This window comes from Carassius gibelio, chromosome A13 (assembly GCF_023724105.1).
Source record: "Carassius gibelio isolate Cgi1373 ecotype wild population from Czech Republic chromosome A13, carGib1.2-hapl.c, whole genome shotgun sequence".
NCBI lineage: Eukaryota > Metazoa > Chordata > Actinopteri > Cypriniformes > Cyprinidae > Carassius > Carassius gibelio.
In genome coordinates, this window is record NC_068383.1 from 23,662,543 (window position 1) to 23,688,215 (window position 25,673).

Sequence of the window (25,673 nt, forward strand, 5' to 3'; positions counted from 1 at the left end):
TCGATGCTCTTCAGAAATTGCTAAATGGAGTGGTTTTATTGTGCTTTTTTTTTTCTCATCCAGGTAGAAAGAAAAAAAAAAGAAAGAAACAATGAGTGTTTACAAATCAGATTCAGTGTTAGTTACAAACAAGTGTTCCCTCTGAACTGTGTGGCAATGCAAGTCTGATCTTTCTACTGCACAAACAACATCAAAAAAATAAACAAATAAATACAATAAAATAAAATAAAATAATAATTGTGAATGACTACAGACAATTTGGATCTATATTTCATGTTCATTTGGCTTTAAATATTTATGTCCAAAAAGGATGTAATTTACTGACATAAAGGCTAAGTGTCACATAATGCATTTATTATAACACACATTTACTAGAAAATGATCGTAAAAAATACGAAAGATACTATAGCTATATACATGAAATTGCTTCAAAACAAACTTTTTTTTTTGAATGTCCCTAAACCTCTACAATTTAACCTTCAACACTTCAACCTAACTTCTCCATCTCCAGATGCAAAGGAAACACAAAATAGACTATAAATTTACACACTTCATGAACAACAAAGAGGCTATAAATCTCCAGTGTCTGTGATAAAAAGGTTGTCGACTTTTTAATCAGACAGCATAATAAAATAAATAAACTATTATTTATATAAATATATATATATATATATATATATATATATATATATATATATATATATATATATATATATATATATATATATATATATACACAGTGAGACCTCTTGTGAGTAACTGGACCCTTTTTTGAAGGGATAATAAATGTTATTAAGGGCAGTGTGATAAAATGCTACTGGTCTGTAAGCAGGCTGATGTTTATTACTAATATGGCCTTGAGTCTGAATGTTTCAGCAGTCAGAACATGTTGTGGAACATGACCTTCTTGTCTCGGACCATATGCTATGACAGAGATGAATATCAACACTGCATTTTTATGATCTTCTGAGGTCTAAACCTTCTGTTCTGAGCAAAGAAGAAAAAAAAAAAGATTGTTTAATGGTGGAGAATGCTTCCATACCTAGGTGAAATACAACAAGAAGGTGCTATGAGTTCAAGGGTTCAGCATGGTCCAAAAACAAAAATCTAGCAAAGGCACTATCATTTATTAAAATGCCTTTATTATCACAAGACCATACATACAGTACAAAATGATAAGATAATTTGTTCCTTTTCTTTTTGGCATAAAAAGAGTAACACACAAGTTTTCCACAGGTGAGAGAAATATCATTCATTTAGTAAATCAAATGATAAGCTCCAAGTTGCCATGTGACTCTACTGCATAGGTGGGAAGAAAAATAATTACATTATTCATAAAACAGTAGGCAAAAAGTACCTGAATGACTTACTCCTTCCTGCGAGATTCTTAAATGAGCATTTGATGGAAATTTTACTATTCCACGAGGACATGAATGGCAGTCAGTTGACGCAACTGTCAGGTCACGTGACAATAACAACATGGACAATACAGTATGACAAGATTATATCAATATAAACACAGCCGTATTGTTTAAAACTTACTGTTATTTCTTATTTCTATTTTCAAAGACAATTTTATACAGCATTTAACTTGTATATCCGAAAAAAGTACTTTGTGGCTAAGCATTTCCCAAGATTCATCAGGAACAAGAAAATATGTCATTGGAAGTAGGACTACTGGTGAAGATCACACACATGGTTATTAGGGCAATCCACCTATTATGTGATGAAGTCAGATGACATGAAGGATATCAGTGATACTGCATTAGAATTTGAACAAAAGAAAGTACCGTTTTATAATTTTATATTCTCACACACATACACACAAAATTGCATTTTCTTCTTCATGCATGAATGGCGTCAAATGCTACTTTCCGGCATACACCATGTCTATTAAGTAAGGGTACATTTACTAGATAAAAAGATGGTTCTTTAAAGGTTATTTACATGTAGAACCAGTTCTATTTAGAACCATAGCATCCTGAAGAACCCTTTTAATGCTGAAATGGTTCTTTGTGTCAGTGTTTAGGGTTCTTTATTCCCGCCCTTTTGTTTTTCAAATCTGTAACTGTCAAAGCACTTTATCACAGAGTTTCTGGAGTTCAGTGATTCAACTACACCAGTCCCTCCAGTATTTTGTGATTTTGCGATCGCTGATTTTATCGCAAAATCAAGCAAACTCAGCAAATTTCGCAACCATTCGCAAGTTTTCGTAATTGCCGCCTATTTTCTGCAGAATTTGGATTTTAATTTGAATTTAAATTTATATATATATATATATATATATATATATATATATATATATATATATATATATATATATATATATATATATATTAGTGGTGGGCATACATTCATTTTTTAATCTAGATTAATCTCACTGAAATCTTGGAATTAATCTTCTGCCCCACACATGAAACGCACACTGACTACATACGCACTGCAGACGGATTATGTATGAAACAGGCGTGCGTCTTGTCGAGGTTTCCATTGGGAAGCTACTTTAAAAAATACAAATAAATTCCCTGAAGCAAACCCAGCGGCATCTTAGCTACATCTATGTAAGCACGTCACGTTTGATGTGGTAATTTCACAGTAGGCATACACACAGGTTTAAAGACTCGTTCTCGCCCCCTACAGATTCGACTGTGAGAATAGATTAATGGAAATATATATTGCACGTTAACGCCGATAACAGCCCACCGCTGATATATATATATATATATTTATTTATTTATTTATTTATTTATTTATTTATTTATTTATCAAATTTGTAAGACATCTGCTAAAGATCTGGGAATCATCTGCTGTATGCTCTGATAAACATCTCAGAAGCAGTTTCACATGCATTCTAATAAATGCCTGTTTGACATCTTACAGGAAACATCTTCGAGACGTACTGCAGATGAACAAGCACTAGAGACAAAAAATACATCTTGCATATGCTAATCCAGACATTAGATGTTTCCAAGATTTAAATGTCTGATTAGGATGAGTGCTTTACTGTCAGGTGCTGGTGCCACCTTCTGTAGAACTTAATGGCACTATTGCTGGTGTCCTAAAATCTTAGTCTGGAGCCCTACAATGGTTCTCGAAGTCAGAAAAGTCATAATGGTGTTAGAAGAATGTTGTCTGTGGTATATTTTCACTGAAAAATAATAAGAAATGCCGCAAATATTACTGGAAAGTATGAGAAAAGCCACAGCAAAATCAGTCATTTTAGGCCGTAAAAATCAGAAACCGGGTTTCAAACAAATATGTTATTTTCTCTTCTTTTTTGATCACATGTATGTGTGAGCAGCTCTGGATAAGGATACTCCTCTTCTTCTTTTATTTATTTTATTTATTTATTTTACTTTCAAATTGTAACTGGTTTCTTACAAATCATGTATTTTTCACTTTACAGTTTGAAAGAACATGTAAGTGTGACCAGCCCTGTTCAGTTAAGGATACTTCTCTCCTCTTCACCACTGAGCAAGAAACAGAAATATTTAATTTATGGTCCTTTTTTTGGCTTTGTTTTTACAAAAACGAATGAGACACATTGTAACTCTGAACTCAATTGTGTTTTTCAGATGCTGTCACATCCTACAACCACATCATCTGCAGAGAGAAATGGGCAATCAATCACACCAAAATGCACATAGAGGATTATGATTTTACTATTTTATTATTATTATTATATTTATTAAATTTTGTTTTACTTCAAGTATTTATGTTCAATGTCAACTGTCATTTATTAATGTATTCTGCTAATAACTGTTAGAGCACTGTCATTTTTACAACAAATTCACATCATGAAAAAATAAAAGTGCCTATATTGTGGTTGTTTTTATGTAAAACCATAACACACACTTCAGGATATTGTAATTCCAGGCAGATAGAGGAGTAAAACAATATTAATAAATAATACATACAAATAATATAAATAATTATATAATTATGTAATTTCTTCCTGCAGTGGTTTAGGATCTGAATTTTTTACAAATACAGCTGTCCTGGGAAAACTACGGTTTGCCACAGAAATTCATGGATACACAGTACAGCAAGACACCATGTCAAAGACCATGGAATACCCAATACATGTCACTTGTATAGTTTTGAATGGGGAAAAATGTAACGCTCAATATGGCCGCTGAACCGCAGGAAGCCCCGCCTTCTGAATAAAAGAGCCAGTTGCTAATCGGTTAAGTCAGTGCATCACTGCAGCTGCCGTTAGAAGTCCCGGTTGCTATAGAAACAGTCAGCACTCTGAGACGTGGGCTTAGGACTGCGCATGCACACTGGCTGATCTTGCCTGAATAACAAGCTTTTTATAATGCTATTTAAGCAAAAAATAACAACATTTATGACACAGTTGATGTCAGATTTCTTTAGTGATTTCAAATACAAACCCGATTCCAAAAAAAGTTGGGACACTGTACAAATTGTGAATAAAAACAGAATGCAACAATGTGGACGTTTCAAATTTCAATATTTTATTCAGAATACGACAGGGATTATATATTTACCACTGTGTGGCATCCCCTCTTCTTTTTAAAACAGTCTTCAAATGTCTGGGGACTGAGGAGACAAGTTTAGGAATAGGAATATTGTCCCATTTTTGTCTAATACAGGCTTCTAGTTGCTCAACTGTCTTAGGTCTTCTTGGTTGCATCTTCCTCTTTATGATGCGCCAAATGTTTTATATGGGTGAAAAAAGGCTGGCCATTTCAGTACCCGGATCCTTCTTCTACGCAGCCACGATGTTGTAATTGATGCAGTATGTGGTCTGGCATTGTCATGTTGGAAAATGCAAGGTCTTCTCTGAAAGAGACGACATCTGGATGGGAGCATATGTTGTTCTAGAGCTTGGATATACCTTTCAGCACTGATGGTGCCTTTCCAGATGTGTAAGCTGCCCATGCCACACGCACTCATGAAACCCCATACCATCAGGGATGCAGACTTCTGAACTGAGCGCTAATAACCACTTGGGTTGTCCTTGTCCTCTTTAGTCCGGATGACGTGGCGTCCCAGTTTTCTAAAAAGAACTTCAAATTTTGATTTGTCTGACCAAAGAACAGTTTTCCACTTTGCTATAGTTCATTTTAAATGAGCCTTGGCCCAGAGAAAATGCCAGCGCTTCTGGATCATGTTTAGATACAGTATGGCTTCTTTTTTTACCAGTTTTAGCCAGCAACGGCGAATGGCACGGTGGATTGTGTTCACCAATAATGTTTTCTGGTAGTATTCCTGAGCCCATGTTGTGATTTCCATTACAGTAGCATTCCTGTATGTGATGCAGTGTCATGTAAGGATGCCATCTTTGGATGGTATTATGCACTGTAGATGAGGATAACTTCAAACTCTTTGCAATTTTTTCTCAGAGAAACTCCTTTCTGATATTGTTCCACTATTTTTCGCTGCAGCATTGGGGGAATTGGTGATCCTCTGCCCATCTTGACTTCTGAGAGACACTGACACTCTGAGAGGATCCTTTTATACCCAATCATGTTGCCAATTGACCTAATAAGTTGCAAATTGGTCCTCCAGCTGTTCCTTATATGTACATTTTACTTTTCGGGCCTCTTATTGCTACCAGTCCCCACTTTTTTTGAAAGTGTAGTTCTCATGAAATCCAAAATGAGCCAATATTTGGCATGACCTTTCAAAATGTCTCACTTTCAAGTCAAGTTTGATATGTTATCTCTATCTATAAGTTTATGATAAATTTTTACATTCCTTTTTTACTCACAATTTGTACAGTGTCCCAACTTTTTTGGAATCGGGTTTGAATTATATTTAATTGTAAGCTTGGTGAACAGTTTTGGAGAATTTGATGTTTCCCCATTCAAAGAGACAGGAGTTGCAATTGCATGCCCGAGAGGCATTTCAAAAATTGCAGCAGAGTGACATGACTTGTCTTAAAAGGACTTTGACCATGTTATAAAATTCAGTTTAGGAAGTAGATTACCCCAATAAGAGACAGCATGTGTTTAAAACCATGTGTCACAATTAGGGCTGGAATTAGAGCTCACATACATCACGTCTTTCAGCTTGTAGATGATATCTATCACAATATACATGTTTTTGCTCTGAAATGTATAAAAACAACTATTTTATACCCTGTATCTGAGAAACCAACATTCCAACCAAACATTTCAGATTCAATAACCCCATACCATCAGGGATGCAGACTTCTGAACTGAGCGCTAATAACCACTTGGGTTGTCCTTGTCCTCTTTAGTCCGGATGACGTGGCGTCCCAGTTTTCTAAAAAGAACTTCAAATTTTGATTTGTCTGACCAAAGAACAGTTTTCCACTTTGCTATAGTTCATTTTAAATGAGCCTTGGCCCAGAGAAAATGCCAGCGCTTCTGGATCATGTTTAGATACAGTATGGCTTCTTTTTTTACCAGTTTTAGCCAGCAACGGCGAATGGCACGGTGGATTGTGTTCACCAATAATGTTTTCTGGTAGTATTCCTGAGCCCATGTTGTGATTTCCATTACAGTAGCATTCCTGTATGTGATGCAGTGTCATGTAAGGATGCCATCTTTGGATGGTATTATGCACTGTAGATGAGGATAACTTCAAACTCTTTGCAATTTTTTCTCAGAGAAACTCCTTTCTGATATTGTTCCACTATTTTTCGCTGCAGCATTGGGGGAATTGGTGATCCTCTGCCCATCTTGACTTCTGAGAGACACTGACACTCTGAGAGGATCCTTTTATACCCAATCATGTTGCCAATTGACCTAATAAGTTGCAAATTGGTCCTCCAGCTGTTCCTTATATGTACATTTTACTTTTCGGGCCTCTTATTGCTACCAGTCCCCACTTTTTTTGAAAGTGTAGTTCTCATGAAATCCAAAATGAGCCAATATTTGGCATGACCTTTCAAAATGTCTCACTTTCAAGTCAAGTTTGATATGTTATCTCTATCTATAAGTTTATGATAAATTTTTACATTCCTTTTTTACTCACAATTTGTACAGTGTCCCAACTTTTTTGGAATCGGGTTTGAATTATATTTAATTGTAAGCTTGGTGAACAGTTTTGGAGAATTTGATGTTTCCCCATTCAAAGAGACAGGAGTTGCAATTGCATGCCCGAGAGGCATTTCAAAAATTGCAGCAGAGTGACATGACTTGTCTTAAAAGGACTTTGACCATGTTATAAAATTCAGTTTAGGAAGTAGATTACCCCAATAAGAGACAGCATGTGTTTAAAACCATGTGTCACAATTAGGGCTGGAATTAGAGCTCACATACATCACGTCTTTCAGCTTGTAGATGATATCTATCACAATATACATGTTTTTGCTCTGAAATGTATAAAAACAACTATTTTATACCCTGTATCTGAGAAACCAACATTCCAACCAAACATTTCAGATTCAATAAATAATCAAGGAATGTTTTCCACAGTAAAACAACAAAAGGAATAATATATATATATATATATATATATATTGTGACGAGTCAGCTGCCTCCTCCCTGATTATCACCGGCACCCCGTCCTAAATCGCCGCCCTTCACCAGGCTCCCGACTGGAGTGGGTGTGTGAGAGGAGGGGCGCTGGACGAGTCAGGGCTGGCGGCGTGTGATGGGGCACACCTGATGTGAATGGAGCCTCATCCCCGCCGCTGTTTAAAAGCCCAACGCGCCTCTCCTCAGGAGACCGGTCTCTTCCCCGTGCATGCACACTGGTGTCCTCGTGGGTCCAGGAAGGGTGCGTTGAGGGACTCCCGCGCCACCAAGACGTGAGCTGCCGGACCCGCGATCCGGATGGGAACCGCACCCGTATACACGGCCGACGGGCCAGGATGCCGGGCCGTCCATCCCCTACCAGCGCCGCGGCCAACGAGCGAGACGCGGCCGCTAGGAGAAGCCGCCGCCCCTCGCGCCCCGGACCAAGGAGGGGAGCGCGTGCGGCCGCCGGACTCCGCCCCTTGCCTGGACCCTTCCTTGATGAACACTGCCCGACCTACACAAATCCCGCAGCACGACGAGGACACCAGATTCCCTGTTATTTTGGACACTTTCCCCCTTTGGCCACTTTTATTCCCTTTGTTTTATGATTTCTGTTAATAAAATCCTCTCCGAGGCCTGACGCCACGCCCACTGTGTCTGTCTTGTGCTCCTCCCGTGACACTGGTGGAGAATGCGGGCAAGGCGGAGCCTAGACAGCGCAGTGGGAAACGTCTGGTGACGTCACTCCCTCTCGCTTGCAAACGTTCGTGAGAACCCAGACTGGGACGGAGGAAAACTGGGGACAGCCTCCCAGCCACACAAGGGGTAAGTGACTTTTCCATTGTCATTTTACCCTGTGGTTGGTTGAGACTGTCACTAAAACCCGGTTTCTCTGTCCCTGTTCTGGTGCGCTGCGAGAGGGAGGACCGCCCGGAGAGGAAGCCCCGCCCACTCCGACCGTTTGGAGCCTGGTTGAGGATGGTAGCACTCCCGTGTGGGCGGCGCCCTGATGACGGGGATGTCGCTTGGGAGGGGGAATGTGACGAGTCAGCTGCCTCCTCCCTGATTATCACCGGCACCCCGTCCTAAATCGCCGCCCTTCACCAGGCTCCCGACTGGAGTGGGTGTGTGAGAGGAGGGGCGCTGGACGAGTCAGGGCTGGCGGCGTGTGATGGGGCACACCTGATGTGAATGGAGCCTCATCCCCGCCGCTGTTTAAAAGCCCAACGCGCCTCTCCTCAGGAGACCGGTCTCTTCCCCGTGCATGCACACTGGTGTCCTCGTGGGTCCAGGAAGGGTGCGTTGAGGGACTCCCGCGCCACCAAGACGTGAGCTGCCGGACCCGCGATCCGGATGGGAACCGCACCCGTATACACGGCCGACGGGCCAGGATGCCGGGCCGTCCATCCCCTACCAGCGCCGCGGCCAACGAGCGAGACGCGGCCGCTAGGAGAAGCCGCCGCCCCTCGCGCCCCGGACCAAGGAGGGGAGCGCGTGCGGCCGCCGGACTCCGCCCCTTGCCTGGACCCTTCCTTGATGAACACTGCCCGACCTACACAAATCCCGCAGCACGACGAGGACACCAGATTCCCTGTTATTTTGGACACTTTCCCCCTTTGGCCACTTTTATTCCCTTTGTTTTATGATTTCTGTTAATAAAATCCTCTCCGAGGCCTGACGCCACGCCCACTGTGTCTGTCTTGTGCTCCTCCCGTGACAATATATATATATATATATATATATATATATATATATATATATATATATATATATATATATATATATATATATGCAAACAATAAGTAAATAAACAGACTGAACATTATACTCATCATCATCATAAAAAAAATATATATATCTCAAATGTTTAAAAAAAATTTTTTTTAATTTTTTAAAGGGGGGGTGAAATGCTCGTTTTCACTCAATATTCTGTTAATCTTGAGTACCTATAGAGTAGTACTGCATCCTTCATAACTCCAAAAAGTATTTTGTTTTATTATATTCATAAGAGAAAGATAGTCTGTACCGATTTTTCCCGGAAAAACACGAGCGCCTGGAGGCGTGACGTGTGGGCGGAGCTAAAGAATCACGAGCGCGAGTAGGCTTTTGAGTTGAGAGCGTTTGGAAGCTGTAAAGGCTGAAACTGAACGAGAGCAGCAGCAGCAACGACTCGCTCCGAGCGGGGCTCGAACCCGGGTCTCCGATGGGAGGCGGACGCACTAACAAGGAGGCAGAGATATTTGAAGCAGTTTTACTCACCGCCTGTGGTTCCAACACACAATCTTGGCCCTTTTTCGTTGGGATTGCATCATCCTTAATAAATAAACTATACACAAATCCGTCGTCAAACTGGGCTTTGTTTGTAAAACGAGCATTTTAGAAATGCAGGGAACAAACACAAACACTTGCACAACTCCGTTGATGCTCTGTAAAAATAAACTCCATCCACTGGTCCCTTAATGCTGTTTTTTCTTTGGTAATCTGTGCAAGGTTGTCTTGCCCTGGCAACCAAATACACACTCCTTTTGTGACATTTCGAGACGCTCTCGCTCTGATCAGTGAATCGCTCTGATCAGTGAAATGTCTGTGCTGCTCAGCCTCGCTATACGGGAGCGCGCGCTCTTCCGGCAGAAGTGCCTTAGGACCCATATAAGGAAATTCCGCTCCATCTAACGTCACACAGACCCATACTCGAAAAAAACTTTCCGAAACTTGTGACAAACTGGAAGGAGTATTTTTGGAACAGAAATACTCCTTCAAACGTACAACTTAATTTTTTAAACTTTGTCCATGTTTAGCATGGGAATCCAACTCTTTAACGGTGTAAAAAACTCAGTATGCATGAAATAGCATTTCATCCCCCATTTAACAGTTTTGGAGAATTTTACGTTTCAATGTATTATTTGGTGCAATACATCTTAATACTGTATTTATGATCAAATAAATACAGCATTGTTGGGCATAAGATATATCTGAAATACCTAAGTAATATCTGCAAAGCATGGGGGGGGGGGGGGGCAGGATAGCTCTTGTTTACTCTAATATGTTGTTTTGACTATTTTCATTTGGTCTTGATTTAGTAACAAAAGCATGAGTCATTCTCATGGTGTGTGTTGAGGTCATGCCGGATTGTATTGCCATCACTCTTGTCACAGAGCTGAAGACATGTGGCTGAACCTAATCAAATCTGGAGACACAGTAATAGCGAGAGACAGTCGGGGCAAGAGGTGGACAATTATGCAAACACTGTGGACTGCAATGCAAATGTCCTCACAAATTATCTTTGAGATTATTTTTGACATTCATGCAAAGTCCCATTCAATTATGTGTTATGTTGGCTATTCAAAAGCATATCATATTTTGGTTTGATAGATTAAAAATGGACCATAAGCGTGTTTTGTGGAATTGTTCTCTCGTATAACTTGGAGTGAGCCTTAGGTTGCAATTTAGATTTAAATTACAAACATACCTTCTCTGGATCCATCGCTGTTATGACCCACACACAGTGTGCATTATTCTCATACTGGACGGGATAATTTGGAGACGTTATGATGCCTTTAGGCCCCCGAAGATTTGAGCCACAGGTCCTAGCTGTTGAGTACAAAAAAAGTAAAAGTAGATTTAACAATTGCAATTTTATACTTATTGATGTTGCTACTGAAAGGAACGCAACATACTATGAGTTATATGACAACTGGTTTTGTAGATATTCGATCATTAATATAAGAATTTGAGGCAATATAACCAGCTTGTCATTACTTAAGGCATTTAAGGCAACTCAAAGGCTTTTCCAGGCATGTGCACTTCATAGAAGGCAGTCATTGCAATGCACTGTGAAGAGTTCAACAAAAACAAACAAACAAATGAATCCAAGTTGGATGAGCAAAGAGAAATGCTGGATATGAATGTAATTATTTTACTACTGCAAATACTGATAAAATAGTGCAATCGAAAGATAAAAGGCCCATTTTACTTGACATTATCAACTTACAATTTTTTGACGTTAGCATCTCGATAAGAAACACAAATTATTAAAAAACTACGTTTAGCAATACATTTTTCTGCACTTTAGTAACCATAACATTTATAACTGATATTCCTCTCCCTTAACCTTTTTACTGAGCTTGTCACAATGCATTATGGGACTGCCTTCTCCATTCATGCATATTTGCAAGGTTGTCTTAAAATATGGCCAAAACTAAACATTTTAGAAGGCATTTTATAATGCTGCCAACCTTGTGGAACAGTCTCTGAGTCAACAGTGCACCTATGATGCCTAAAATGCTTTATACATACACAGCTCACTAGGTTTTCAAATAGATATTTCCATCCCACCCCACACTAAAACACTTCCTTTGAACACATCCAGACCTCACGACATGAGCTAATTTATTTAAGGTCATGCCTCAGAATGACTTGACTCAATCATTGACAAAGTCAGGGTATTTTTTTTCCAAACCCTATACTGTGCCAGGGTATTAACTGCTTCTCCCTTGTGTTTAGTCAGGGATTTTCTTTGACAGTTTAAAAGAGCAGCCCCGCTCCGTTACTGTGGCTTCATTGGCTTCTTCACAGGGTACAAAAGAATATTTGGATAGGAGGAGATATGAAGAGATTATATAGCATATATTTTCTCAAAAGGAGCTTATACACTGCAGAAACTACTATGTGAAAATGAATTCGAAATGTTTTGGAAAAAAAAAATCTACAGATAACTATCTCAGTAGAAACATTAACCACCAAACTAGTATTATAAAATCAACGTATCACAGATGAATCATAACTCTTTCTTGAACTGGTCTGGATTGATCCACTATCTATCCACCATCAGTCTAGCTCTTATCTATTTACAATATATGCTTTTATTTGCATCAAAAATACCATCTGCAGTGCCATCTGCATATCATTAGTGAATAATGAACAAAACTGAATGCCCACTATATGTGATAAATATATGACATACAAACATATGCAAGATAAGCTTCACAACTTAGAACAAAAGGCTGAATAAGTTGAATAATATGTTATTACAGCAATTGCATGACACAGTGTATTACACACTCAAATGTTGATCATTCTTAGGTACAACCAGAGATAATTTATAAGAGACATGTCACTTCCTCAATCCATACAACTATATAAGGAAAACCCGTAACGGCAAACATAACGGTTGTATGCACATGTCCCGCCCCTCCCGCTGGAAAGCCAATCATCTCCTTTTAACAGTCAAGCCAGGAAACATTTAAGCCTATCGTCTGGTTCGATACACAGTTGAGGTTTTGCGACAGCGGAGACGATTTGGCAACAGCGAGTTGTGGTGTGTGCAAGATCCGATGGAATCCACATAGAAGAGGGTTGAGGTTTTGCGACAGCGGAGACGATTTGGCAACAGCGAGTTGTGGTGTGTGCAAGATCCGATGGAATCCACATAGAAGAGGGTGATCACAATGCGAAGGCACCAGATTGCCAGTTAAAGCATTTTATATTGACCACAAATATGTAACCTTACATTCTAAGTAAAAGACACCGCGATTCTGGATAGAGACATAAATGAAGTCGGTGTCGTGAACCCTTGCTCATGTGTAGTAAAAGTATAACCTGTGGGAAAAAGGCATTTTAAAACTTTTCAGCAATTTTTTTCATATTTTACTGCTGTTTCTATACATGCAGTTTTTATGTCCCGGTGACCAGTGAAAGTGCAGTTCTGACTCTCTGCCCATTAATTTAGATAGGAGCCTGGTCTTGTTAGTCTGAAATAGCTGCCCGGAGGCATTGCCAAGATGGCGGCCGAGTGGCAAGACTTGCCTAAAAGGACTTTGGTACAACCAAAAACAACAACAATTAAAGCTGCAAGCAGTGATGAACGGGCCCTCGCACCCGGGCTCAGCGGCAGCGAGTGGCTTTAGTGAATAGTTGAACGGTGAGAAATATGCATTTAAACTCATAAATATAAGTGGAAAATAAGTTTACTCCAAATATGTGCCAATCTTCCTGTTGCCAGCAGGTGGTGCTCTCATTATAATGGAATATTGGCCTTCAGATGTGTTCAGGGCAGGACTCTTATCGAACATGAAGTTTGAGGAAGATCGAACAAATTATGCCTGAGTTACAACAACTTCTCTTGCTGTGGCGAGACATCAAAATTTGTCATGGCGCCATGGACACGCCCTTTAACAAAAACTCAAGATCTCCACAAGTTAACATTGCACAGGCCTTTAGATTAGACTGACCACAAAAAATACATTAATCTCAAAAAAATTCTAGGAGTAGTTTGTCGCAGAGTAAAACATGTCACTTCCTGTTGCCAGCAGGTGGCGCTATGACTATAACTGAATATGGGCATGTAGATCTGTTAAGGGCAGAAGTCTTATCTAACATGTGAAGTTTGGGGCAGATTGGACATTGTATGTCTGAGTTACAGCAACTTCCTTTTTCATGGCGAAACATCGAAATTTGTCAGGCCGCCATGGACACGCCCTTTAACGAAACCTCAAGATCGCAAAGGTCTTTAGATTTAACTGACCAAGTTTGGTGTTGATCTGAATAAATCTCTAGGAGGAATTTTTGGTACTGGAATTTTGTAGGTATTGGTGTGTTACATGTGTGTACCGATTTTTGTACATGTACGTGAAACATAGCTCGAGGCGCATGCTGTTGAAAGTGAATACGTGGCGCTATCGAGCCAATATGCCACACCCGATGGAATCATGTGAAGTTTGGGGAAGATCAGACATTTTATGCCTGAGTTATAACATCTTTTATTCCCATGGCGAGACATCGAACTTCGTCACAGCACCATTTTAACGAAAACTCAAGATCTTCACAACTTAACATCGCACAGGCCTTTATATTAGACTGACCACAGAAAAGACATTGATGTCATAACATTTCTAGGAGTAGTTTGTCGCAGTGTAAAATATGTCACTTCCTGTTGCCAATAGGTGGTGCAATGACTATAACTAAATATGGGCATGTCAATCTGTTCAGGTTCGGTGTCTCATCAAACGTGAAGTTTGGGGAAGATTGGACATTGTATGTCTGAGTTATAGCAACTTCATTTTTCATGGCGTATCATCGAAATTCGCCAGGCCGCCACAGACACGCCCTTCAACGAAAACTCAAGATCTTCGCAATTTACATTTATTCATTTAGCAGACGCTTTTTTCCAAAGCAACTTACAGATGAAGACAGTGGAAGCAATTAAAAACAACAAAAAGAGAAATGATATATAAGTGCTATAACAAGTCTCAGTTAGATTAACACAGTACACGTAGCATGGGATTTTAAATAATATAATAAATAAAAAGAAAACAGATAAAATAAAAAAAAGAATAGAGCAAGCTAGTTAGAGGTCTTTACACATACACACATATATATAATTGCATAATAAATTAAAAGAAAAATAGAATACAAAAAGATTAGAAAGGTAGTTAGATTTTTTTAAGAATAGAATTAGAATATTGAGTGTTAAAGTTAGAAGGTCAAATAAAGATGGAAGAGATGTGTTTTAAGCCGATTCTTGAAGATGGCTAAGGACTCAGTTGCTCGGATTGAGTTGGGAAGGTCATTCCACCAAGAGGGAACATTTAATTTAAAAGTCTGTAAAAGTGACTTTGTGCTTCTTTATGATGGCACAATCAAGTGATGTTCACTTGCAGAACGCAAGCTTCTAGAGGGCACATAAGTCTGAAGTAACAAATTTAGGTAAATGGGTCCAGAGCCAGTGGTAGATTTGTAGGGAAACATCAATGTCTTGAATTTTATGCGAGCAGCTATTGGAGGCCAGTGCAAATTCATTAACATTGCAAAGGCCTTTAGATTAGGCATACCAAATTTGGTGTTGATTTGAAGAAATCTCTAGGAGGAGTGTGTTAAAGTACAACAAATGGAAATGACCAAAATTACACAAAATTTGCTCATAATAATAAAATTGTTAGACTTCCTGTTGGGTTTAGAATTTTGCTCCAAGAGTCTTTTTTGTAGGTATTGGCATGTTACACATGTGTGCCAATTTTCTTGCATGTACGTGAAACATAGCTGGAAGGCTGTTTATTTTATTAGTATAGATGGTGCTGTCGAGCCATTTTGCCACACCCTCTTCTGAATCCTATATCAGATGAAAATTTTCACCAGGTTTGACGCGTGTGCAAATTTTCATGACTTTTTGAGCATGTTTAAGCCCTCAAAAAAGAAGCGGAATAATAATATTACTAATAATAATAAACAAAGCAGATACAAGAGGGTTGGTCCTAATAAAAAACACATCCAGAATTGTCTAAATGTGAATAGCCTAAAGATTCCTAGCTGTGTCAATAATAAATATGACTTTAATTAGGTAGCAATTTTGGAAATCTTTATGTGAGAAAAAAAGCATGAGATTATCTCCAAAACAGAATGTGAATGAATGGAGTCTCTGTATTCACGCAGGCTTAAATAGATCAGGCAGAGTAACTGCAAATTTAATAGTCAGGGGTTTGAAACCCTAACCTGAATGTTTGAGGAATATCAATACTGTGCTGCTTTGCAAACACTGTCATAATTATAGCAATTTCTCTTAAGGATATTCTCTTCAGTTTGCAGGGTGTACTGTATGTTTGATATCAACATAAATGAGGTCATGCAAGAACAAGAACCTATAAAATAAGAACTCTGGTTACAACTAGTTTTAAATACATGAATAGCTGTGATGTGTCTGACATTTGTGTCATTTTAATGGTCTGTATACTTGCAAATTGATGTTATAAGTTATAACTTAATTATCAAAGTAGCAGTACATGCATAAATCAGCGGTCAGTTTGAGCTTCTGTTTTATTCGCAGGTACTCCATAATTAACTCACAACATCTCCTGAGATTTTCTTTAAGACCACCACTAAAAACAGAGAGAGAGCGAGAGAAGGAGAGAGAGAGAGAAGAGCAAAGCACTGGTATTTACGAAATCACAAAGCTAAAAGGTATTTAACTTCCTGTTTTATACTCTCACTCCCCCTAACATATCACAGGAAGAAGGTAAGGAAGGCATTTTAGGCTTGTGTTTAAAAAGGTTACTTGGCACTGCTGAAGCAAAAAGTGTCTGGATCAATCAATGAATGGTGAGAATTGTGCAGAGAAATTGTCAAACATGGTTATTCCTCTGTCTGCCCATCTGACACACTGCCTTATTTCATTTTGATTCATGTCATTTGGAGGCCTGTGTCCTCTATGCCTTTCAAAGCAGCCCTACTCAGGTCACATCTTAAGGTACATCTAGCATGAGATAAGGTTTCAGGGATGTCCAAAATATAATACAATTAAATGGTTTGATGTATTTTTCTGACATCAACAACAGCTGCACGTAGATCCAATTTAATGTTAGGAATGTTGTTGTAGAAATTAATTATGCCAGGGCCTGAGGATGTGTACAGATCTAAGCTTTATTCATGAAACATGAGTAGAATGAGTTGTGTAGCAGTTTTATAAACAATTTTTTTATGTAAAATATTATAGTACAATATTAAGTACAAAGTTATTAGACAAATTTGATTTAGTATAATAAGAAGACATAAATGTTAAAACCCAGTGTTTGACATGTTGATGTCATCAGGGTCATGTTGCTATGGTATGGTGGTAGATTTTTTTTTTGTTTGTTGGCATTCTAGTAAATAACAGTGGCTAATAAAAGTAAATATCACTCTTCATTAATCTGCCTGACTAAATTAATAGATGTGGAGTAAAATTACAAACTAAGAACAAAAGAGAAGTCACTAGCAAGAGGAAAACAAAGAGTTTTACTAAATAAACCCGGCCTAGACAGTTCTTTGAGCAGAGGAGTTGCCAACTGGCAGACTCCGGTCCGAATCTGGACTGCAAAGCCTTTTGATGTAATGAAATAAATAAATACCAAACATTATTTTCTAATAAAATAAAATTTATATCAAGCACATCAAGGTCAGCTCAGTAAAGCCGTTTGGGTCCTACGGTGCCACGGTTTGCTACTGTAGTCAGAGATTTTCTTACTACTAGAAGATGAGGGAGTCTGTATTACCAAAGTCCCTTCACTCATTTCAAGTCATTTCACTTGGTAGCCATCTTTGAAATGCCTCAAGTGCAGCTCCTATTTCTGTAGTAATTTCCTATTCCTATTTTCATATTTGAAATCACCAATGAAATCTGACAACAACTGTCTCATGATTTTTTTTTTTTTTTTTTTTTTTTTTGTCTTTTGTTCAAATAGCATTTAAAAAATTGTATGCAGGGTAGACCAGCAAGTGTGGATGCACAATCTTAAGTGCACGTCTCAGAATTCAGACTGTTTCTATAGCAACAGGGAATTCTAATGGCAGAGTTAACTCTACCGATTAGCAATTGGCTCTTTTACTCAGAAGATGGGGCGTCTATAGATAGAGCAGCCATATTGAGTGTTGCTTTTCCCCCCATTCAAAGCTATACGAGTGACACTTCTTGGGTCTTTATCATAGATATTTTATAGATGCCACATTCAACTGCTTCAGACATGTTGACATGTCTGCCATTTTGGAACGTCAATGTGCCATCACATTGATCAATGAGTTTCAAGATGCCACAACACTGAGCAGCCTCTGGATGTAAAAAAACACCAGCATTTAAATTTGTAAAGAAATTGGATAAATTTACATGTACGAATGTGTTGGTTTGTATTTTTAATATGTATTAACACTACATTGTAGGTTTTTACTCTATATTACCTTTTAAATGTGTTAGCTAATGGCTTTGTCTTGTTGTGTTAGTTTAGCAAAATCATCTGTTGAAGTATATTGCAGTCAAGCAACAAGAGGTTCAACATACAGTAAGTGTTTTTTTTTTTTTTTGTTTTTTTTTGTTTTTTTTATCTTTTCTCATTTGATTTTAGCGCTGTTGTCTTTGTTAGGAAATCTTTGTCTACTCGGTGCACATGGCTGTAATGTCTGTTTGTTGAAGTAAAGTCACTATAATGTCTAACGTGGACTATCAATACACACAAACACACAGACACACACACACACACACACACACACACATCTATATAAATATATATATATATATATATATATATATATATATATATATATATATATATATATATATATATATATATATATATATATATTTTTTTTTTTTTTTTTTTTTTTTTTTATTGATTGTTTTATTTTATTTATTTTTTTACTAAGATTGTCACAGTGCATTATGGGACTATCTAACAATTTAAGAAACTCTGTTTCTTATTATGCTGTCTACCTTTTGAAACTGCCTTTTTGCCAATAAAAAGCACACCAAATTTTGGAACAGAGCTACAGTTGTCAAGAAAACCCTAAATGCATATTTTAAATCCATACATGTTCTTTGATATATTCACGTGTGCCAGTGTTATCTCTGTTAAATCTGTGTGTCACAACCATTCCTACGAATTGTATGGCCAATACTTCCATGTGGTACATGTCACTTAACAGGATCTGACAACGTCCCTACAGAAAGTGTCTGAGCAGGGGAAAAGAGAGCCATATTTGCACTTACTCCGACAGATAGGCCTGTGGTCACTCCAGGCTGCCAGGGTCTCAGTCACTCTCTGGCAAGTGATGCTCTTTGATCCCTGCAGTACATAGCTGTCGTCGCAGGAAAACTGGATACTGGCTCCAACCCTGCCGGAGTTGAAATGACTGTCAGCGATCATCCGGCTACACAAGTTACACAATCAACCCCAGACCCTGTATATATCTCTTACACATCTTTCTTTGGTTAGATGAAAGCAGTTTCAGTCAAACGTCTATAAACCGAATGTCTCTTCTATTTTCAGAATCCCCCACATCGTATTCCATTAAAGGCAGAACAAGTAATGGCACTTGGTTTTTCTGTAGGGGCATTAGAAACCCACTTAGTAGCAGTGACCAAAGGTCCTGGTGGTAATGGCCAATCGGTATGGGAGTTCAGATGGACATGTCAAACAGCAGGCCCAGGCCTGATTAACGCTGTGTCATGAAGTTAAAAAGGACAAGCGCAAAAGATAAGAGAGAAAAAAAAAGAAGACCTACTGAAAGCTGGAGCCAATTCTTTTCCCGTTCTCAGGAATCCCTGGATCTGGACAAATGTCTGCAGCCATCCCACCTTGGCTTACTGCATTAAGAGAGAGCATGCAAGAGAAGACAAAACATACAAGGCAAGAGAGGAAACAAAATTAGACTTATTTTGTCCGATAGTCGACTGGTTACCCTGATCTTCAAATTCAAAAAAGATTTCACCCCACAAAACAACCCCCCCCCCCCCCCCCCCCCCCGCCACCCTTGTTCTTTTGGATTATCTCGATGAGTTTTTGTAACATCTGCAATAGCTGTGTATGAGTCCCTCAGTTGTTCTCAGTGTGAAAAGATGGATCTCACAATCATACAGTTACTTTCGGAAAAGGTTCACATATGCAGAAGATGCTGGAAAACCATGCTGAAAAGAAGGTGGAGGAGCTGGGGGATTTTTCTGAAGAACAGCGGGCAGTTGAACTGCTCAGGACCAACACAGGACTAATGAACAACTATCACAAAACAGAAAATCAGTCGTGGATCATCCAGGAAATGACACACAGTATTAAGATTTGAGGGCATATGCACTTTTGAACAGGGTAATTTTTGTAAATTAAGTTCATTTTTTATTTATTTATTATTATTATTTTTTGATTATACATTAACATATATTATTTGAAATAGCTTATTCAGGACAGAACTAAATAAAGAAAATCTGTGCAATTTTCATGATCTCTCTTATTTTGTTAAAATCTTTAACATATTTCCATTTTCTGCAAGGGGTATGTAAACTTGAGCACAACTTTATATATAATAGTCATTCAAAAGTTTGGGATCAGTTAGATTTGTATCTCATTCATTTTTTTTTTTTTTTTTTTTAAGAAGTCTTTTATGTTCATAAAAGCAGAAAAGAAAAAAAAGTAATAATGTGAATATTATAATATGCAATGTAGTATCATTCAAATATGCATTTAAAATCTTACTGATCTCAAACTTCTGAACTTTTATACAGTGAATGACACAAAAGGTCAATAATTTAATGTTTCTTTCTAATAACAAACCTTTCCAAAGAACCTATTAAGGAGAAAAGCAATGGAATGTTCCCATTCAGTACAGCCAGAGTGTACAGTGTTCATCAGAATGCCAGTGAAGATGGCACTCACAGGTGTGATATCTATTCCTGTAGAGCTGACAGGGGATTTAGTGATGGTAAGCTCAAGGCTATTTCCAATAAAAAGCAAATAAAGGTCGAAGTATGTCCAATGTCTCTCCACTCCCCGCTCTCTTGTTCCTTTCTAAGCCACAGTGAGTTTGTGTTCACACAGCCTCACATTCTGACATCCATCTGAGTTCAATAGCTGGCCAAAATCACATTAGTTGAGTTCATGGATGACTTCACATCAGGTGCAGCATTGACCATCTTTACATCCACATAATTACCCATGTTTAAAAGGGGCCATATGTTTGACTCTATTTAATCTATTTTTATGATTATATATTATATTTGCTATTATTATATATTATTTTTGTATTATTATGTGCCAGCTGCTTTATTTGTATTTCTAAACTGGAATATTGGTTTAATTGGTAATAGAAGTTTGTCTAGTACAGCTGCATAATTGATTAATTGATTAATTTATTAATTGAATGCAATTTCCTCCTCCAATGGCACATTGTGCTACATATTTTTTTGATAAACTTGCTGCCTAACTTAAAAACAAAATTTGCATTTGGTCACATTCCTGTCGGTAAAAAATTATGCCTGTACGAATCTAACTTTATATACAGAAGGTGACAGAAGATTAATTATAATCTAGAACCCACATAAACCACTTCATGTAAAGTATGAAGCAAGGTCAGTGCATTTGGAAGAGGTATGTCTTTGAGAGCGAGAGAGAGAAGCCCAATGATTTCACTTGTGGAAGGAGGCTTTTTGATCAACTGTCACATCCCTCTTTTTGATGTGGTCTTCAAATGTCATCTCCCCTGATTGTTGATATCAGTCTCTAAAGTTATGATCAAAGTGGGTATCTGTTTTTCTTGGACATTTATTTTCCTCCTATAGTGCCCTGCAATAACCTCAATATGTGTCAAAGACTTTCTTATAATGCACATGTAAACATTTAATACATAAATGTCAAGTGTACTTCCAATTCCAATCAAATATCTAAAAACTGCCCTTAAAAGAGCTCTAAGCAGTTTCACTAACTTCTGCTAGATTTAGCTACCAAAGACTTATCACACACACCAATCATTGAAACTTTACATGACATATTGTTATCATCTTTTCAGATAAATCCAGTTCAACAAGTGAAAAACATACAAACTGTGGTCAGTCCATCATGTCAAAGTGGACCAGAGGGTGTATGCCCATAGTCTAAAGTCTAGCTACATATGAGTATGACTAGATGTGCACAGATGCAGTGTAGAATATAAAAGTTACATTGCATGTTTGTCTGGTTTGTTTCAGTAAAATGACAGTCTCTTAATTTGCTACGAGTAAACTGGGGTCTTTGTCATGAAAACCCTAGGCAACCTCTCGCATGTTGCATGTAATGACTGACTGAGTGTCCATAAACAAGCTATTGTCATCATGCACACACTGTAAATTATACAGAAGCTCAACTAAAGTGGTGTACTTCACAGAGTCAGCTGCTTTTGTAATGTTAATTGCCATAGAACTTGTTCAACGAAGCACAAAACAGGCAAAATCATGCGTACAGCATAACGTTGTGTAGCTTCCTCCATCCTATTAAGAATATAATCAAGGGCATCTTTATTAAACTCATAATGAAAACAAGCAAGGCCACTATATGACTGAGGAGAATACGGTTTTATTTTATTACAGGCACCTTATTGCTGAATTTTTACATTGCTTCACATGAGCTAAACCAGTAACATACTAAAAAGCAGTGAGAACTTTAGGTATTTTACTAAACTTGTCTAGACCTCATGGCCTGCTGTGAAAGAAGCATATTAGGTATTTTCTACTTAGATGAACTGAACTCTTCTCTTGTTTTACGATTGCTTAGATTTAAGTGGGGGGCTGTGTTAGAAGTGTACTTACAGACTGCATTTTTGTGACTTGTATCCTTGCTTGGGAGCATTTTCACCCCTCTGGATTTCAGCTCGATGGCCTTCTTCACTGTAGGGAGAGGGTAAAGGTGAAGTGTGTAGAAGTGGAAATCACAATCCATTTATACAGTTAGGAAAAGCTGTCAGGTACCCAAGGGTGCCAACACCTCACTGAAAATGAACAATCCTCTATGAATCTGTCTTGCATGGGCCATCAAAATAAGACTGTCCTGATGGGCAGAGGTATTTTAATAATTATCAGAGGTAGATCCGACAGTTATACGACATCATCCTAAAATTGAGCCATGTCAAGCATAGAATGTACATTCTTCTGAGGATTTGCATTGATGCCAATTATTGTAAAAATTTTGTATGCAAATTAAATACAAACATTTTAAAAGACATTACTATTTAAACATATATTTACATTCAACATGTAAAAGTTGACTTTATATTTAACTTAAGCAAATCCAGATAATTAACATTTTGCTATTTAATATGGATTAAACTAATCACAAATTAAATTGCAGGTGTGATTTTTTTTTTTTTTTTTATAATCATGTTTGTTAAAAATAAATAAATAAATAAATAAATAAATAATGAGAGAGAGAGAGAGAGAGAGAGAGAGAGAGAGAGAGACTACTGTCACCTCAGGGAAAAGTGTTCATGTTCATCTACTGTATGTGGCTTTTTCTAAGTGGTCAAGCTGATGGTTTTACAACTGTTCCCATTCTCACCTATTCATGCACCAATACTGTGGACATTTTCAATCCATTATTAAGCATGAACATAATTTATAAACTACACAAATTGCAATACTTCAATTGTGAATATATTTTTGTCATAAAAAAAAAATGCATTCATAGCCAGTGCTCTAAAATGTTCTAAAATAACAAATTTAACAAATCCCCTAAGCTTACCCTAAGATTCACGGCATCCCTCGCTTATTATGCAAATAGAAAACACGATCATAAACGCATATCATGAAAATTATTTAGAAGCGCCTCATCTTGCGTTATTCACGTTATGAACATGAATTCCCTCAGTACTGTCATGACTGATTTCCCAATTAAAAAAGGGGTAGGGGTTGGTGATTGGAGGTGTTCAGTGGGATGCTGTTATCATCATTCCAGCAATGTGTCTGCTCACTGAGTCACTTAGAGAAGCCAAGATGTCATTTTTAGCTACAGCAGGACACACCAAGGGATGTGCCATCTTTCATTGCCAACTGTCCCACATCTGCCAATGATGAGCCCTCCTCTCCTCCAGTGTCCTAAACACACTGACCCCTTACCTTGATACTGAGCACTAAATCCTTTCCTCCGATGGTTGCTATCAGATGTGAAGTGAAGCCGCAGCCAATTCTTGCTACTGATGACAGGAGATGGCAAATTCATTCCAGTCAGCCTGAAAAGAAACAAGGTATTAATTTCATAGAATAAAAAAGGCAATTGAAATAAATGGTACAATCCAAAAATAAATAAATACATAATTTGAACATAGAAGTAGTTTCACATAAACAATTTAATTTGTACTATTTAAACATTCCCTATTCTTATCGTAACCTTCACAAAATATTCGTAATACTGTATGGTATTGCAGTACTAAGTAGTACTAATTAACCATATTTTTGTGAAACTCAACAATTCTAATTTATTTAATTTAAATAGGAAATTAAATAATAATAATAATAATAATAATAATAATAATAATAATAATAATAATAATAATAATAATAATAATAATAATTTAGTTAGTTAGTTATTTAATTGGTTAGTTACAGTAGGTAGACATTCAAAAGGGTACCGCCGCGGCGGCGTCTGTAAAGTGCATTAGCTGCTTTTAACTGCTGAGTGGCTTTAACCACAAGTTATCAAACAAGCACATCAAAGCACATTTTTCGCAAATAGACGTCAGTTTTACCTCACTGATGTATTACATTTGACCGTTTCAGTCACAGAAAATTAAAGAAAAAAAAACACTATAGTTTGAATATTTAATATATTTAATATTTAATATTCACAGATGAAAGTTTGGTATTTGTGAAGTTATGTGCATTTCTTAGAACTAATTCAAGCAGGATAAATGTCAAGCCTGAGCCTGTGCTTATTTTTTTAAGCTACATGGTATTAAACCATATTTTAGATTTGACACATTTAAAATATGTGCAGTATTATTTATATTATATTAATTATGTGTTATATTATTCAAAATAAATTGTGGTTTACTTTGCATCGGAGCATTAAAAGTGGTAGCCTATTTTAGGGGGTAGGCTACATGGATTAATATGCAAAATGTCAACATTTTCATATATTATGCCTATATTTTAATTTATATTTTAAATATATTTTTTTCCTTTAATAAAACAACATGCATTTTTTTGTTATTTGTTACCGGTCCTTTATTTTGACATAACTTATTGGGAAAAAGACATTTGCCTGTAAACGGATTAAGAAATTGTTGCATGTTTAAACGTGAAGCACTGTATAATTTCGTTCCCATTATTTAGGCCTAATTAGCCTAAAACAAGAAACGAACAAATTAAACCCGTGCGATTAAATCTTTGAAACTCTAAAGAATGGACGGATTATTAAAACATCCTCATGATTATACTCAAGTTCTCTCATTATAATCAACAAAATGCACACGATGTAAAAAAGAGCTTTAGTAATTGTCTTAAGTGATATTAAAGGGAGCCTTTCTTTACTTGCTTTTAAAGTTGGGCAATAGCATATGGTCTAAAAAAAAAAAAAAATCCCAGATTTTTGAAAAATTTATGATTTTTAAATCAATATTCAAATGACAAAGAAATTTTTACAAAACAAGCATTTTAATATAGTTCTTTTTCATTCATTTAGCAGTCAAATTTATAACTGCAATAAGATGATAAAAAAAAAACGGTAATGTTATTACCTTAATGCTGGAAAGAACTATTATTATTTTATTTTATTTTTTTTATTTAATACTAACCCATCATGCATCTAACCATCCACTCAGTGTTAAGAGCTATTAAGATTAAAACTGGCAGCGCAGCAGTGAGTCAGTGTCATGGACGGAAGACCTGTTAATATATTTTCTAATCTATATTTCCATTTTTTTTTTTTTTCTTTTTTTCTTACAGAAATTACAGTAGTTGGTTGG

The 25,673-nt window shown here is 37.3% G+C and overlaps 1 protein-coding gene across 1 annotated transcript in view; it reads right to left on the reverse strand.

Annotated features, from left to right (window-relative positions):
- Window positions 1-25,673, reverse strand: part of LOC128026620 (CUB and sushi domain-containing protein 1) — a 386,318-nt gene that overhangs the window by 164,496 nt on the left and 196,149 nt on the right. Inside the window, exons 6-10 of the mRNA XM_052613862.1 lie at window positions 23,827-23,939; window positions 22,525-22,602; window positions 19,479-19,560; window positions 18,964-19,088; window positions 10,927-11,048 (exon numbers count right to left, since the gene is read on the reverse strand). Of these exons, the coding sequence (XP_052469822.1) occupies window positions 10,927-11,048; window positions 18,964-19,088; window positions 19,479-19,560; window positions 22,525-22,602; window positions 23,827-23,939 (520 nt within the window). The remainder of the gene's footprint in view (window positions 1-10,926; window positions 11,049-18,963; window positions 19,089-19,478; window positions 19,561-22,524; window positions 22,603-23,826; window positions 23,940-25,673) is intronic.